This window comes from Saccostrea cucullata, unplaced genomic scaffold (genome assembly GCF_032062105.1).
Source record: "Saccostrea cucullata isolate Sc308-1 unplaced genomic scaffold, CSIRO_AGI_Scuc_v1 ctg620, whole genome shotgun sequence".
NCBI lineage: Eukaryota > Metazoa > Mollusca > Bivalvia > Ostreida > Ostreidae > Saccostrea > Saccostrea cuccullata.
The window spans coordinates 126,099-144,102 of record NW_026926633.1 but is presented as its reverse complement, the minus strand read 5'-3'; the positions used below and the strand labels follow the sequence as shown (position 1 = coordinate 144,102).

Sequence of the window (18,004 nt, the reverse complement as noted above, 5' to 3'; positions counted from 1 at the left end):
TAGTTCTATGTTGTTCGTATTCTTTGTATTAAATATCATGTCATTTCTTCGAATTAATTTCCTGTGACAATCGGAAAGCAGAGTACAACGGTATTTTATGGATTCAGGATGATTATCTTCTCTGGAAGTCGGTTTCTATATATATTTTACTTTTTTAACGTTGGAGTAACGAGTTATAAGTATTGAATCCATTTGTGATCAAGAAAAGTACTTTTTTGATTATTACTCATGTGGTATGCCAGATATCTTTAACTTCGTTAGATGTATGTACTTTAGTAAATCGGGTTATAGTCTCTAATGTTTTATTTCATTAAGGTACTCCGATCCTAAGGTTCTGAAAACCAAGCATTGACTAATTGAAAATGCTCACCAAAATGCCTCTGAATTTTCAAAGTAACGTGTTTTTAAACTAACTTCAAAGTTTGATAGAGAATGCTTAGTCGTCCATGGAACCCATATTACCTATGTATATAGTTTCAAGTGGGGAATAATAAAATTCCCCTGGATTGGACACCTCCAGCACAAACCGTTACAGCTGAGTTTTCTGAGGCAACGAAGAAAAGTTTCTTAACTAAGGACAAGGCACACATTGAATCAGCAACTTTTGGATTACAATGTACTGGCCAAAGATAACATGTATGATCATCGAGCGATTTGCTCTTGCCGTAAACAATTATTGAAAGTTTACAAAAAAGTATAATCAAGTATTTTTAACATGGATTCAACATTTAAATATTTTATTTTTTTTGGGGGGGGGGGGGGGGGGCATTCTCATGCGGGAGGACGAAAACCACCCAGATAGTCAAGCAATCACTGGCGCCAAAGCTACACCAGGAAGTTGTCCAGCAACTGCAGACCAGCCCTTTTTCGTTGTCAGTCGATGAGAGCAATGACAGGAATTGCGACAAGAGCTTAGCCATCCTTGTCAGATATTTTACTGACCAGTCCCAGACAAGGTTCCTCGCCATGCCTGTGTGTAATATTGGGAGTGCCACCAACATTTTTGATCACATACAGCAGGTTTTTGTGTACGTTTCAATATTAAATCATAATTTGTTAATTTGTTAATATAATGTTTTATAATTTATAATATATATTATTTATAATCTTTATAATTGTAGTGACAATGAGATTCCTTGGTCCAACCTTATATCATTCATGTCGGATAACTGCAGTGTCATGACAGGGAAGCATAACTCCGTAGTTACCAGGATCAAGGAGAAGGCTCCATCCGTGTTCGATTTTGGTTGTGTTTGTCATCTGGCCAACCTATGCACTGTAGCTGGAGTAAAGGCCCTTGCTCTGCCAGTTGAAGATCTCCTTGTTGAGGTTTATTTTCACTTCTATCACAGGTATTTTATTTTAATATGAAATAATAATGATATTGCTTCACTTTAATAAACTAAATATCTTTTATGGTACTTATCACAATTCCATTTTTTTCCTAGTTCCAACAGAAAAGAAAAGTATAAGGAATTCATGGAATTCACTGACATTGAGCCTTTGAAAATACTAAAGCATTCCAGTACACGGTGGCTGAGCTTAGAGAAGTGTGTTGGTCGTTTTCTTCACCATTGGCCTGCCCTGAAGAGTTACTTCAGCTCCCACGATGATGTTGAAAAACCAGGGCGTGTGAAGCGGTGTGCAGCTTACCTAAACGACCATGAGATGTACATGTATTTCAGCTTCTTAAGTTTCATACTGCATCCACTCAATGAGTTCAACACCATTTTCCAGGTAAAATTTTATAATAAAAATGTATGAAAGTATTATATAAGTATAGTAAATAAAAAATTACATATGAATTAAATTTAAAAAAAATGCCCATTGATTAAAAACATTGTTGTCCTTTTTCAGGCAGATGAAGCCAAGATTGGATACTTGAAGGAGGAGATGGTGACTCTGCTAAGGAAGTTCCTAGGGAAGTTTGTAAGGGCCATGATCATCCAGTCCACTGAAGACCTCACAACTGTGCCATTTGAAGACCGGAACCATCAGCTGAATGACAACATCATAGCAGTTGGAGTTACAACAAGAGCCTACATGGTGGACCATGCAGATGAAATTCCGCCATCATCACTTCATAGATTTTTCCTGTATGTATATATTGTTTATTACTTGTTACTGCATGCCCATTTATTTGTCATTTGATATTTTTGCTGTTGACTGATGACTTTTAAAAATTATTTTTAGGTCAATAAGAAAGTTCTACCATGCAGTAACGTCAAAGATGTTGGCCAAGTTTCCATTCAAAGATGTTGTAGTATCCAACCTTGCCTTCCTGAATCCATCTAACAGAGGGGATTTACCCCCATCTGCCCTAACTGTGATAGCAGAGAGATTCCCTTCTCTGGTACCCCAGGATCAGTGGCAAGAGCTAGAAGAGGAATTCATGGACTATCAAACAATTCCTGATACTGACCTTCCATGTTCCCATGAAGACAACAGAACAGATTTCTACTGGGGTAGGATCCTAGAAATGAGAAATAACATTACCAACACTCCAAGGTTCCCACTTATGGGGAAAGTAGTGAAAGCCATGCTTACTGTGCCCAACTCCAATGCTGAATGTGAGAGAGTATTTTCAATGGTGAAGAAAATACAGACAGAGACCCGTGCTAATTTGGATAACAAAACCATCTGTGCTCTGCTTACCACCAAAGTTAACAACATTCAGCATTGTAATCTTGTGAAACCTTCCAAAGAATTGCTCCAGTCAGCAAAAAAGGCCTGCTTGTCTTATAACAAAGACTGTGTTTCTTAGTGGTGATTGATAAGTGTTTTATTGTTTGTATCTTGACTGTGATTGAAACTTCTGTTTTACCTATTCTTACCTGAATTTTAATAGTAATAACTACATGATGTTCTTTTAGTTTGTAACATTTTATTTATTTGAATTATAATAGTAGCTATTTTAGTAACCAGATTTTAACAATGCAATATTGTTTTCATTATGCATCATGTGCCACTGTATTTTTCTTAAATTTGTTATTAAATTGTTGAAACTGTACAAGGTACTAGTAATAACTACATGTACATGATGTTCTTTTAGTTTGTAACATTTTATTTGCTTGAATTATAATAGTAGCTATTTTAGTAACCAGATTTTAACAATGCAATATTGTTTTCATGTTTCATGTGCCACTGTATTTTTCTTAAATTTGTTATTAAATTGTTGAAACTATACATTGTTTTGGTTGCTGAATCAGATTCAGACTTATGTTGGTAGGTGCATTGAATGATATGAAAGAAATCAGAAGAAAAATGTTCAAATGAGGAACATGTATTATGTATAATAAATAATGATATAGATATCAGTGAAAACACAATTAGATTCAGGTTCACGACAAAATGTCGCGAATTTAAAGCTTTGAAAATTGTCGTCACGCGCAAAATCCCCCATGGGAATTTTCAAAAGTTGGCATGTGTGTGTGTGTGGGGGGGGGGGGGGGCTGCAAAATCAGTATGATTATTCTTTTCCTAAGTGTGGTTATGGATATATTAAGGTGTAATATTTCACTGATAAGAGATATTACTTTCTGAAGACATTTTCCATGAAATTCAACGAATGGATTGTCTTGTCAGAGTATACAGATTTCTTTTAATATATTTTTTTCTTCAAAATTTGTTGTTTGTGTTACATTACATGTAACTGTCCAATCGACGAGCATCAATCTTAAGTTGAAATTTTTTACGGTCGATTTTAAAAGCGAACTCACGCACTTTTTTGGAATTGTTATATTACTTCAGAGTATAGGTTGAGAAAAAAGGCATAAAAGCTATTTAAGAAATCACTGTCTAGATTTGGGAGTATGCCAGGGCATCAACAATAGTGGGAAACATGGGATAATTTGCATAACGGGCGAAGCCCGTTATGCTAAAATTATCCCATGTTTCCTACTATTGTTGATGTCCCTGGCATACTCTCAAAACTAGACAGTGATTCCTTATATTTCCATTTCATTGTGAAATAAAATTGTAGACTTAGACATTAAAAATGTAGACTAATAGATTTAAATTACACGAGGACTTCCATGCCAATTTCAATAGTCCTCGCACACTGACGTCAAACACAAAGGCAGCCGCACGAGATTTACATGCATATTTGGCCTCCTTAGCGTCAGACACAGAGACAGATGCGCACGAAATTTGCATGCGTATTAGGCCTCCTTAGCTGCTGACCTATCGACCTGCCTAATTTACGTTCCGGCAGAATTATATCTAGAAATAAATTCCCCAAACTTTCAAACAGTTATCACAGAGAAAAAAATTAGAAATGGAAATATTTATAAATACATGTGTACAGTGGAGCCTCATTTATCCGGACACCTTGGTTCTTACTAAATTTGTCCGGATAAGTGAAATGTCCGGATATCTGATTTACCAGTTAAACATGACAAAATAACATAAAAAAATTCCGTTCCGATGAAAAATCGTCCGGATACTGAAGCATCCGGATATCTGGCGTCCGGATATCTGAAGGTCCACTGTATTCCACAAAATACAAAACAAGAGAGCTTTCTGGCTATCCGAGTTTTATATTTTGGTACTACAGCTGTACATGTATTTGGGAATTCTGAACTATTTACGTCATTTGACGATCCACTGATTAAATCTTTGTGCCCTGTTTGGCATTTTGATGTTATGCATTGTGTTGAAACACGAGCTCTGGCGTTAATGTTCATTATCCATAGCTGTTTTCTCTAAATAATTTCTTTTTGTACATTTAATGATCTCATTGACTCAAATAATCATGCTCTTTCTTTATCCCTTTATGGGACATGATAGAGGGAAAATGTGTAGATGTTGTCAATTTTGACTGAACCAAAATTAATTGACGTCACCCATTTATTTTCAGTATTGCCTTCTTATTTTCTTCTTCTTTATGTTTCATACAAATTGAAAAACAAATTATACAAAACATAAATAAATAAAAAAAATGTTTTTGAAAAAAAAATTCACACTGACAGATGTTCCTGCCCAAAATTATTCCTAATTTTTATACATGCTGCAACGTGGATTGAAATATGCTTGCACTTCAATGTACAAAATGTTAGATTTTAAACAATAATTTTACCAAATCAACAGTACTGAGGGAACCAATGAGATTGCTTCGAGGTCACGTGATGGTGAGTGCTTTGAGGTTTCTTTGTTTACAAAGACGTGCATCTTCATCTCTGTGGAATATATTAATATTTAAAGTCATTCTGACTTGTTTGCTTGCCATTCAAATGCGTTAAAACTTGTGGAATAGTCACAGAACTACTAATAACATTTTCCTAGAGTGGTATATTTTTCTGTAAATACAGAATGCCACGATCCGCGAGGCGGGAGGTTGATGCTGCCATTGTTGAGCCCCATTGTGGGCCAGGCACTGCTTTATCACATACACCCAATTCTCATTTATTTTCAGTTTTGCCTTCTTATTTTCTTCTTCTTTATGTTTCATACAAATTGAAAAACAAATTCTACAAAACATAAATAAATAAAAAAATATTTTTGAAAAAAAATTCACACTGACAGATGTTCCTGCCCAGAATTATTTCTAATTTTTATACATGCTGCAACGTGGATTGAAATATGCTTGCACCTCAATGTACAAAATGTTAGATTTTAAACAATAATTAAAATCATTCACAGACATTTTTTCTTCAAATATTTTTGCTTGCCTTTAATTATTTCTGCCTGGCAACATGACATAACCAAAAGGGTATTATTAATGGAAAGTTGTGTGTTAAATGGAACAAAGGTAGATAACGAACATTTTTTAGCTCACCTGAGCCGAAGGCTCAACTAAGCTTTTCTGATCACATTTTGTCCGTCGTCCGTCCGTCTGTCCGTCTGTAAACTTTTCACATTTTCGACTTCTTCTCAAGAACCACTGGGCCAATTTTGACCAAACTTGGTAAAAAGCATCCTTGGGTAAAGGGGAATTTAAATTGTTAAAATGAAGGGACATATCCCCTCGCAAGGGGAGATAATCAAGAAAAGACAAAAATAGGGTGGGGTCATTAAAAAATCTTCTTCTCAAGAACCACTGGGCCAGTAAAGCTGAAACTTATGTGGAAGCATCCTGGGGTAGTGTAAATTCTAAATTGTTCAAATCATGACCCCCAGGGGAAGGCCGGGGCCACAATGGGGAATCAAAGTTTTATATAGAAATATATAGGAAAAATCTTTGAAAATCTTCTTCTCAAGAACCACTGGGCCAGAAAAGCTGAAACGTATATGGAAGCATCCTGGTATTGTGTAGATTCTAAATTGTTCAAATCATGACCCCCGGGGTAAGGGCGGGGCCACAATGGGGAATCAAAGTTTTACATAGAAATATATAGGAAAAATCTTTGAAAATCTTCTTCTCAAGAACCACTGGGCCAGAAAAGCTGAAACTTATGTGGAAGCATCCTGGTATAATGTAGATTCTAAATTGTTCAAATAATGACCCCCGGGGGATGGGTGGGGCCACAATGGGGAATCAAAGTTTTATATAGAAATATATAGGAAAAATCTTTGAAAATCTTCTTCTCAAGAACCACTGGGCCAGAAAAGCTGAAACTTATGTGGAAGCATCCTGGGGTAGTGTAAATTCTAAATTGTAGGAATCATGACCCCCGGGGAAGGGCGGGGCCATTATAGGGAATCAAAGTTTTACATAGAAATATATAGGAAAAATCTTTGAAAATCTTCTTCTCAGGAACCACTGGGCCAAAAAAGCTGAAACATATGTGCCCATGGAAGGATCATGGGGTAGTGTGGATTTCAAAATGTCTAAATTATGATCATTGGGGTAGGGTGGGGATGCATTATGTATAACAAGAGTGAAATCTGGTAAAGAACAGAATGGTCAAAGCTTCTCAGGTGAGCGATGTGGCCCATGGGCCTCTTGTTAAGCTCTTGATCAAAATCCCAATCACATAATACAAATCAAGAGCAGAGCAAACATGGACCTTTAAAAAACATCAGAGGTTGAATCAGGTGTCATAGAGGAGTGATCATCCCCTGTCGTGCGGTCACAACCGCCGTGTGCTCCTTGTTATGATAGAGAAATAACAGGAAAATTCCTAGACGATGCAATATGTCAATAAGCCTAACATTAAGTATTGAAAACGCCAGTTAACATTGACTTCATGAAAGTTTGTATTTGTTGTCAAGGTCATTTGTATCGACTATTAAACTTGCAAAATGAAATGAAATGAAATGAAATGAAAGACTGTTGTAATTCCTGTCAACTTTTTTTTTATCAAAACCCTTAGGCTAGCTCGTTTGATAATCGTTCAAAGTTAACATAAAGCATATGCGCTTGCCTGTCGAATTAACTGAGAGATATATGAACTCCGTATGCATGGTATGTATGTGATAAGAGTGTATTGGTACATGAGTAAGGGAAATTGCCGATTGATTGATTATCATTGTTTAACGGAGAGTCAGGAAATACTTCAGCCTTATTTCGGCCATCAAATTAAGTGAAAATGACCATTTGTGAAATTTTGGTTTCTTGAGGACCCGAGTGAGCTTTATCTTTTTAGAAAATCAGAGAAACGAACTTTTACATGCCATGAAGATTGCTATCCCTGACAAAGGGCACCACTTAACGTTCCATCCTACGCATTCAAAATCCAAAAAATATGTTAACATTACAAATATATTAGACGAAATTATTAGTCCAGTCTACCATTTTAAAATGAAAATGTGCAGTAAAAATCAATTTCATGTAAAGATTCTACAATTGAATAAACATTGATATCTGCAAAAAATTCATGCATCGTTTGCATTTTGTAAAAAAGTCTACTTCGAGTAGGAGATCTAGAAATATTGGTTGGTACCAAACGAATATGACTGATAGGTAACGGACATTCACAGGATATACATTCTGGGTACAATTCGAAAATATAAATAATCACGTTTACATTGAATCATAAAGCTCTTTTGTTATTTAACCATATGATTATTGTCTTTTTCTACTAAAATATCCAAATATGAAATAGATTTTTTACACTCCGTGGTATCTTTTCATTTAAACTCACTATGTCGACATATAAATGAAAATAACTATTGTTCATTGATTATACGTTAATTGTTGATATATCTAAATGTTGAGCTGAAATGCACAAGTGTTTTCTTTATCTCAGGTACTGTGTGAGCATAATATTTTGAATACATTCTGCTTCATATGGATACAAAAATGGTCTGCTATTAACGGGGCGCGATTTTTACCCATTGGAATTTCGAAAGATTGTTGGAAAACCTGGTCTCTAAAGACCACATAGACATTGTTGATAAGAAGTTATTAAGCATCTTCTGAATATCAACTTCAGAGTATTTGTGTGTACAGTCAGAATGTTTTAACAAAATAATTTTGGAAATGACCAATGACAGAAAGTCATGTTGCAAAGACCTTAAAAATTTGTTATTTATAGTAGATAGTTTTAATATGACGCATTTTCTTTCCGAATCATTTCCCTTGGCCAGGCCGCCATCTTGGTGGTCAGTCTGGTAATTTTTTTTCTCTTTGTCTTATCAAATTTAAGAGAGTGTAGCAGAAATATTTGTGGGGAAATTTTTATGGAATAAAAATCATTAAAAATAGAAGGCTCTAACAAATGTATATATGTATATGTATAGGAAAACAATGCTTTCTACCACACAATCAAAAATTAAGTTGATTGAATAATGAAGGAATATGAGCATGTTGACCTCCAATATGGCGGCCAACGGGAAATAACTCTTGTTAATTTGGGCTTACTGAAAACTATATATATATATATATGCTATCTAATGATTTGATGATTGAAATTTCCATTATATATTTAATACTATTATATTACTACAAAGAATACTACTCTTTAAAGATTCCATTAGAACAAATCGAGTACTTTACCCGAACTTCATCTATTTCTAAGGTACATTAACCTAAGAAAAATCATTTTTAGTTAATTTTGATAAGAGCTAGTATCTAAGAAGTCAATTTCCCAAAACTTAATTATGAGAAGAGATGTTATAATGAACCTTTGTCAGCATTTTTATTCTAAGAAGAATTTGGTTTATTTTTTGTGATTAAATTGCATGCCTTAATTTGATATACATGTTTGCATTTATGTTTAACTAGTTTAATGCATGATTTTGATATTGAATGCCAACGTTTGATAAATTAAAAATAAAACATAGCTGATTGCATCATATTTTGACGAAGCATTCTGTTCATGAAAACCTTCTGGGACAGGTATAATTTAAACCATCACTACGATTTAATTTTAATTTGTATTCTATTACACAAATTAATTAAACAGTCAAATAGTTCCCTAATGTGAGTGAGCACGACAGTCATCCCTTTGTAACGCTACACCGGTGTATTGGAAAAAAAAACATCGTAACCATACAGAATAATTTTATAGAAAAGTAATGGTACTGACATGTCTTTCTGTTTATAAACAAGCCAGGAATATATAATCGTAAAATCTGCAACTCATAATCCGATTATATGCACATGTACAGACTGGTGTTAATAAAAAAAATCTTAATTTTTCCTTGTTATAGTACTACTCCTATATATTTCTTGAACTACAAATAGGAAAAACTTGAACTTCAGAAAAGCTTCCGATTTTACCAGGTTTTTACATTACATTGTATCAATTTATATTATTCCATGGGCAAATGATAACAATTGCCTAAAAAGTCGTAAATTGTGGATTTGTCTCAATAAACAACTTTCTTGTGGAGTTTTTCATACATTGCAAAAGCTTCTAAATTAGAAAGCATGCAAGAGTTTCGATTGATGACACAGCAGAGTTTGTGAAATGCATTAAGAAACAACAGCAAATTGTCAAATTTCTCTTAATGTTTTGAAGACAATAATAAATGCTTTCATCCTTAATAACATGGATAATGAGTTATAAGTTTCCGAAGAAATATACAGAACATGAAAAGTGTTAATATCAATTTAACCGAGTCACATATATAACATTGGTTTTGGTGTGCTTCGAAGGAAGTAAATAGCACGTATAACATAAATATTTCATTCCACTGTAACTCACTGGTGCTTTAATATAATGCTATGAAAGGCAAGTTGTAATTAACAACATTCGTCGAAATGCAGTAAGGAATCACCCAACAAGCAATAAAAGTCTTAACAACATGAAAGCTAACACAGCGATCAATCAATTATGCTATTTATCTAATTGAAAACTTGCATTCTATGTACACTTTTGAATAATTTTTCCGCTGCATGTCATTCCTATTACTTCCTTTGTTTTAGATGTATCAGATCAAATGTATTCCTGTAATATATTTTTTAGACCATTAAATCTTTCGATAAACCGTGGTCTCAAATACTTTAAAATGCCTGAGAATCCCCTTCTCTATATTGATTTTATTTCTTTGCCTTCAACGATTAATCAACTCCTACAGTGTCGCACTGTTTGATGGTCTCATGCCCATTGTAATATCTTGCTAATATTTAAAGACTTTTTTCATTAATGGGCGTTTGATATAAACATAATCGACTTCATTAGTATTGACACTCATGCCAGTATTTTTTGTTCTTAGAAGTCGAATGAGAAACCGCATTTATTTTGTAATTCGGAGGCTTGGAATAAGACCATCGTACTCTTTTCATACTGCCTGCCAATATGTCATTCATTTTGGCCTACTAAATTGACACACAATTAAGATTATATGGCCACATTTCTCCAATGACTAAACAAATGTTTATAACATTGTGCATGTTTAGAGTCATTTGCCAATAACTGGTTATGAAGTTTATACATGTACCTTTTTGTAAAGAATTTTCAGTACCAGTGCTATTTAAATTTACCGATTAAAATTTTGTATACATTTGGGCTTGACTTCAATTTCATCTTGATGTTCGTTTAAGACAGAAAAACAAGACAGTGCAGTAGAAAGCTGGTTGGATCTCTAAAAGAACGGACTTTGTCCGACGACAAGCATGAATCATTGGATGAAGGATCGATACGTGCATTGATAAACGTAAACAGTCACTTCACTTTCAGGCTCAAGAGTGGACACCATATTGAAGTACCAGAAAGGCTTAACTGTGAGCCGCAAGATTACTTATGCCTGCTACCCCGTTTGGGGCATAGACTTTCTACATGTACCGCCTTCCAGTTCTTCCTCATTCTTTTGAAGCCTGCCTCCAAATCTCTCCGCCAGGTGTTCTTTGACCTCCCTCTCATACGTTTTCCTTGGGGGTTCCAGGATAGGACTTGCCTTTTGATGTTATTGTGTGGCTTGCGTAGAGTATGCCCTATCCACCTCCACCTTCTCTGCATTATTTCTGCTTCTAACGGGGCTTGGTTGTTCTTTGCCACAAATTGATGTTGCTTATTTTGTCGAGTCATCTAATCTGGAGGATGTCTCGGACAAAAGTTGACGAATGTCTGGATCCTGTTTGCTGTGGCAACGGTCATCCTCCATGTCTGGGAACCAAAGAGAAGAGCAATCTTAACGTTGGTGTTAAACATTGTTGTTAAAAAGCTTAATTTGGGTTCATGTTGTATTTAATTCCTTTGGTCTTCAAGATGTTTCCAAGTTGCAGGAATGCTACTCTGGCCTTTGCTACTCTTTTTTTTATCAGCTTCTGTTCCTCCTTCAAGTTGTTGGTCCAATTTACTGTCAAGGTACATGTAGGTAAAATGAAGATACATGCATTCTTATTTCCCTGTGAGAAGGTTGAAAAATGTAAAAAAAAAAAAAAAAAAAAAAAAAAAAAAAAAAAATCAACGATTTATTTGATAGGCTCAGCGGATTCCAGCTTGAAGTATACAAGAATTTATAGTAATTAAGTATCCATCTGCACGAATAGAAAATGTTGTTTATTTATCAGTTCTGTGTTGCTTTTAAGTCCGTTAAAGATCGCTATTTAAAGCATTTAAACGCACCGCTCCCATCTTTAACTGTCTACCAGCAATTTCATTAAGTCAATTAGCAAATACTTTCTTCATTCCAAAAAAAGTTCTAGAATTTCAATAAATGCTTAAAACAGCCTTTTGACAGAAGATATTTATATCTATTCGTTTGGCAAAACTCAAATAATATCCTTTGGACATGAGGCTACTTTTGGGAAAACTAAAAGCCTCAATAATTTGTTAATGACACATGTGCATGTATGACTTTTATTGTGTGAATTCTTTTCAATAAACGTTCGACCTGCCTATTCGTGTGTTTGTTATTACTCAGTCATTAAATGGTTACTTTTATTGAATAACCTGAAAAGTTCTGGAACATCCCGGCTGTTTCCAGGCACTGACCCTGTCAGCAAGCTTGAATATCCGGTATTTGGAAGGATACAACTGCTACTTCGTTTTAATGAAAGAAAAAGTGAGCTAGCTCACATACCCCACGCTCCCCCAAAACTTGACGGTGAAACACATAATGAAAGGCACAGCTAGTGCACTTTAGATACATAGTATAGATCAAAAAGGGCAATAATTGCAAAAAAAATCTTCACATCAAAATGTCTTGCATATGAGGACATTTAAATGTGGAATGATTTTATGAATAATGGAATTAAAATTTCTTGGCATTATACAAATCCCAACATTAATTTGAAGTGGTTGGGGGGGGGGGGGGGGGGGGGGGGTGAGAAATTTTCTTGAATAATTGGCAAAACTCTTTGGGATAAAATAATGGAATATGTCCTAAATATCTGCATAGGTTTATGAAACTATGTACAACAGTTTAAGAGGAGTGGTGCTGACAAACTGTTCATCTGTATATTCAAAATATGGCCAAAAAGTCTTAAGTTGGAAAGTGTGGAAATTCCCGGAAAAAATAAAGGAATCGGAATTCCCTGGTAATATGCACATCTACATTTTGTGTCCTAAATATCTGCAAAGTTTGAAGAAATTCTGTGCAGCGGTTTATGAGGAGTTGTGCTAACAAACTGTTCATCTCTATATTCAAGGTATGGCCAAATGCCTAAGTTAAAAAGTGCGGAAATTCCCGGAAAAAATAAAGGAATCGGAATTTCCTGGTAATATGCACATCTACACATTGTGTCCTAAATACCTGCAAAGTTTGACGAAATTCTGTGCAGCGGTTTATGAGGAGTTGCGCTGACAAAAAAGAGGACTGACTGACTGACGGACTGACTGACGGACGGGTCAAAAACATTATACCTCCCGCAACTAGTTGCGTGGGGTATAATTAACAATCCTTGAGTCAACCATTTTGAAAATCACTCTTGTCAAATTGAAATGGTTAAATGCAGTTAAATTCTTCAGTTGATATTTTCCTTTTACTCGTTTACTGAGATTTTATAATAAATAGTTTTAACAACTTTATCATCAATATGCATCTTCTTTTCTAGAATGTTGCACATATAGTACAATTCTGTCATCATGGACTTTCAGTAAGGCGTGACATTCTCGACGCTACATAATTAACGTCTCTCAAATTGCGACATAGAAATTAAAAAAAATTAATAACATTGGGAACTTTAAATTGTTGTTGACAACTATGAGATGACTTAAACCCAACCTCTTTGCTGTATGACCGGTCACGGTAGCCTAGCACTAGTGGTAGAGCGTTCGCTTCGTGATCAGGAGGCCCGGGTTCGATTCTCGTTCGCGTCGCCGCGTCATACCCAGGACGTTAACATAGGTAGGGACTGTTCCTTCGCCAAGCGCTCGGAACTAGAAGTAAAAGTCACGGGTCTTTCGGATAGGACCTTAAAAACGTAGGTCCCGTAGCCTGTCACGGTTGGCGTTAGCACGATAAAGAACCCTCGCTGCTCAATGGCCCTAAGTGCCGAGTATAGGTCTAAACTTAAAGCCCATCACCGACATAGGTGACGTCTCCATATGAGTGAAAAATTCTCGAGAGGAACGTTTAACAATATACAATCAATCAATAAATCTCTGCCGTACGAGGCGCTGTATTGGATAATAGATACACTCGTTGACATTCGCCGAATTTCTATCCCATGTATATATCAACGGTGCATGAAAGCTGTGTAAATTTTGGACGCTAATTAAGTAACGTCGAGAATGCCACGCCTTACTGAATGTCCAAGGATAACAGAGAATTGTACTATGTGTATGCGAGACCAAAAAATCTTCTTTTTTGGTTCCTTTAAGTATTTCATTGGCTTTTGTGCTAACACACTGAGAAAAGGAACCATTTGTTTTGTGATGCTGACATAATAAAAGATACATAGAGAAAATGTAAAACCCTCGAGCAATGAACTCGAAATGAGACGCTTTACTTCCATTAACTTGCGACATGCTCAGTGGAGGGTCAATGTACGTATTGTGTACAAACTGCATAAGAGACGAAATACGTCACTTTGTTCATAATTTTGTGTACAGTATGTATATGATTAATCTGTTTAATTAGCATACTTCTTGTTCAGAGGGCCGAAAAAGTTAACAACGATTAGATTTACAATATACCACACCCAAGATAATTAGGCCCTGTCCAAAATTGGTTTCAGACCACAAGAAGGAATCAATCACGACACATATTATGTGATAAATATTTACTTATCAATCAAATTCATAATTTGGCTTCATGTGATTTTTTGAGACGGATAATAATAATAAATTAATGATTTTATGAAATTTTTTTTTTACAAATCTAATGATATCATAAATTAATAATTCATCACAAGTACTTTCAATAATTAAAATCACATTAATGGCAAAGTGCAACATTCTTATAAATATTTTGTCGTGAAGTCGAATTTTTGAATTGCTGCGGTAGTATTAGATACGTTTCGATATTCAAGAATCATATCGTATCGAAAAATAACTTCCAATACGTATCGGACATGCAGTTCTTTTTAGCCAGAGGTCTGTTCAGCAGAGCGAACGTTCGCGAGCGCTCGCTAAAATTCGTTATACCTCCAATAGTAATTTTGGCGAGTGCTCGCGAACGTTCGCAGTGCTAAACAGGCCTCAGTGGGCTTATTGTTCAAAGAGCAGTTGCCGGCTTATGTCATCCTGTTCAAGGCAGAAAGTCAACCCCATAGTCGCCATTTTAAAGTTACGTGCAAAAATAATAGTTCTTACTCTCAACCGCTTTTGAGATAATACAAACGCTAAATAAAGCAACAAAAATAAAACGTAGTCTTATCTATATAAATAAACATTAGTAGTAATGACTTTCAAAACTTCAGTCCTAAGTCAAAGAACATAGTTCATTAGCGTAAGGATTGTTGATAATCAGTGTTATCGTAGTTCTCTACACATACGAGGTTAAGCAGGAGAGGGAACCAGACTGGCCAGTTTCTTCACATTCAGCTGCGGTACCAGATTAGATTCTGACAAATTCGGACCGTGGAATTAGGATTGAAAAACTCACTGTCAGTGTCTTATCATTTATATTGATAGTTTTAAAATAATTTTTTCATTTAATATTTCTGTTACAATAACTGCGAGTTGGGTTTGTGAAGTACACAGAATATATGTTAAGAAATGAGAAGTTCCACAAATGACTTATTTTATCAAAATGAATCTGCAATGGCAATTGTACATACCCTAACAAAAAAGTTTTTCAAAGTGTCAAAGTTTTCGCCGAAGTTTTTCAAAGTGTCAAAGTTTTTGATAATTTTTTTTCAAAGTGTCAATTTTTTCGATAGTTTTTCAAAGTGTCCAAGTTTTCGATAAAGTTTTTCAAAGTGTCAAAGTGATCACTATATATAATAAACCAAAGTTTTCAAAGTGTCAAGGTTATAACATAGTTATCTATAGTAAAGTATAGTTAACTATAGTATTTTTTGTATGGGTTCTATTGGGTATAGGAAGACAAAACGTGTCTAACAATTATTAATGATAGTCATTTATATATAGGGAAATCGTCAAAAGTTCGCAGTTTTATTTTTCAGTGAATTTTATTTTTTTGGCTCAACTAATCAAGACTCAAATATGTGTTTTAATGAACTAACAATTTTTAATTGTCATTTTAATAACATGTAAACCACATCATTTTGTATAGTTAAGTTTACAATACGAGAGCTGTTCAATAAATAATGTCCTGAACTCTATATATGATATACATCATAGAAATTATATGACATTAAGCTTGACTTTCTCTCATGATCCAATCTTTAATGAATTAATAACAGTTAATGTGACCACTTTTCATCACATACATGTAGTTCCCTGGTGAGAAGGTAGAAAACAAGGGCTATTTGAGACACTACATTTTAAATGAATGGTAAAGAATCAGTAAACTTGAGTGAAATTGAACGCTTCATTAAAGCACCTGCTACTGTAAAACTTGTAAAGAATCCAAAGGAAATATTTTCTGAAATATGTGAAATTCACATCAACCAATGTTTGTTTTATAGACACATGACCAGGTTGATTTCAATGAACAAAAATGATAAAATTGGCATCAAAAATGGGTAGTGTCCTTGGCAACAAGGACTTAAAACAACCAATGTACTGTTTGCCAAAATTCAACAAATTATCACATACGATGTTTGATTGACTTTCAGACACATAGCAAAATTTAGACTTTTTTGGGGGGGGGGGGGGTGTTAGTTCACACTGTTTTAAAGAAACGTTCGACAGTAAAAAGTTAAGTACTCAAAGGTCACCCTATGTTTTTGAAAAATAAGTGAAAAAGAAAGTGTGTAAGAATTTCTAAACAATTGTTTTTAAAAATCAGAAACTGTAGTTATCCACGTTTTTCTGAAATTCAGAGATAATGAATCTTTAATCCATTGCTTTAACCCCTCAAAACCAATTTACAACTAGAGGTACTGTGAGCAATGAGCTCACTAAATGAGACCCTCGCCTCCCATATGGTTATAATGGCAGAGTCCATGTTTTGCTGTGGCCGGGAAACCCAAAATATGAGTTGGATCAAAAGGTAAAACAGGAGGTGCACAATGGCAACATGTAATAAAGATTCTCTAAAAGTTTCATTAAATTTCACTCAGTGGTATAAGAGGAGTTGCGGATAAGAGAATATTTACATTTCCAATGTCTTTGTCTGAGATAAAATTACAAATTGTAAATGTACTTTGTTTCCCCATCAATGTATTGGCGCGGTTCCAAAAAAAAAACCACGTGCATGGCGGGACAAACAGCTATAAAGAAGGGCTTGAAGCACGTGGATTGGCGGAATCAAAGCATTTAGTTATAAGAAATAACTGTCTTATTTTTCAATTTCATGATGAGATCAATCGATTGGCTTGCGTGATAATTTTATGCATAAACGCAAATTATCACGCAAGCCAATCGATTGATCACATCATGAAATCGAAAAATAAGACAGTTATTCCTTAATTGGTACCCTAGCGTAACAGACAGACGGACATACCGATTACAGTCTACCCTCCCACTATTCAAGCGGGGGGTATAATAAGATGCACTTGACAAAGACAATAAAGGTCTGAAAAGAGCAAAGAATTGCAAGAGCACAATGACAGTTTTATATGCCATTTTCTTAAATGTAAGTGGTTTTGTCCTTCAAATTATTATTCGGAGTGGCAGGAGTCTAGAAAGCAATGTTTTTGCCAAGAAATCGAATCGAAAGGTTTAAGAGAGAAAGGAACCAGAATCAGGAATCCACTACATTAAATTTCTTCTTGACAGCGTCCAAATCCACACGCCCTGAAGAGTAAAGGAGTTTTGTGGATAAACAGAAAGTTAATATTTTGTATGGTGGCATATTTCTGCCATCCACATAAAATTTTGTGAACATAGCATATCATGTCAAGATAAAAAACTTGTCAAGTGATGAACAATTTCAGTTTTGTCGTCAAACACTGACTTTTATCTTGAAGAGTCAAGATAAGATATCGTAGTTTTGCGATAGCTATCTCGACAAAAAGAGATACTTAATCTTGTAACGCAACTTAAAGTTATCTCGTCATGTCAAGATACAGCTATTGCAACAAACTGTGATAGTGTATCTTGACTGGACAAGATATAAAGTCGTTTGTCGACAAACCAGAAAGTTATCATGACTTGACAAGATAATTATCTTGATTTGACATGATATGCTATGTTGACAAAACATTATGTGGATGGCATAA

General features: G+C 34.9%; 2 protein-coding genes across 2 annotated transcripts in view; one reads left to right on the top strand and one right to left on the bottom strand.

Moving 5' to 3' along the window:
- LOC134272276 (solute carrier family 13 member 2-like) overlaps positions 1 to 18,004 on the bottom strand; it is a 77,706-nt gene that overhangs the window by 42,666 nt on the left and 17,036 nt on the right. The gene's annotated exons all lie outside the window — the stretch shown is intronic.
- On the top strand, positions 774 to 3,222 carry LOC134272272 (uncharacterized). The gene is made up of 5 exons (XM_062754518.1): positions 774 to 1,028; positions 1,122 to 1,352; positions 1,449 to 1,737; positions 1,858 to 2,096; positions 2,194 to 3,222. The coding sequence occupies exons 1-5, from the start codon at positions 967 to 969 to the stop codon at positions 2,762 to 2,764; spliced, it is 1,392 nt and encodes a 463-aa protein (XP_062610502.1). The 5' UTR covers positions 774 to 966; the 3' UTR covers positions 2,765 to 3,222.

What these genes read in the sequence shown, in the direction of transcription:
- LOC134272272 (XM_062754518.1), top strand. Translation starts at nt 967, where the DNA reads ATGCCTGTGTGTAATATTGGGAGTGCCACCAACATTTTTGATCACATA. An exon ending in TATTTTCACTTCTATCACAG is followed by an intron (nt 1,353 to 1,448) that starts GTATTTTATTTT and finishes TTTTTTTCCTAG; the next exon opens with TTCCAACAGAAAAGAAAAGT. An exon ending in AGTTCAACACCATTTTCCAG is followed by an intron (nt 1,738 to 1,857) that starts GTAAAATTTTAT and finishes GTCCTTTTTCAG; the next exon opens with GCAGATGAAGCCAAGATTGG.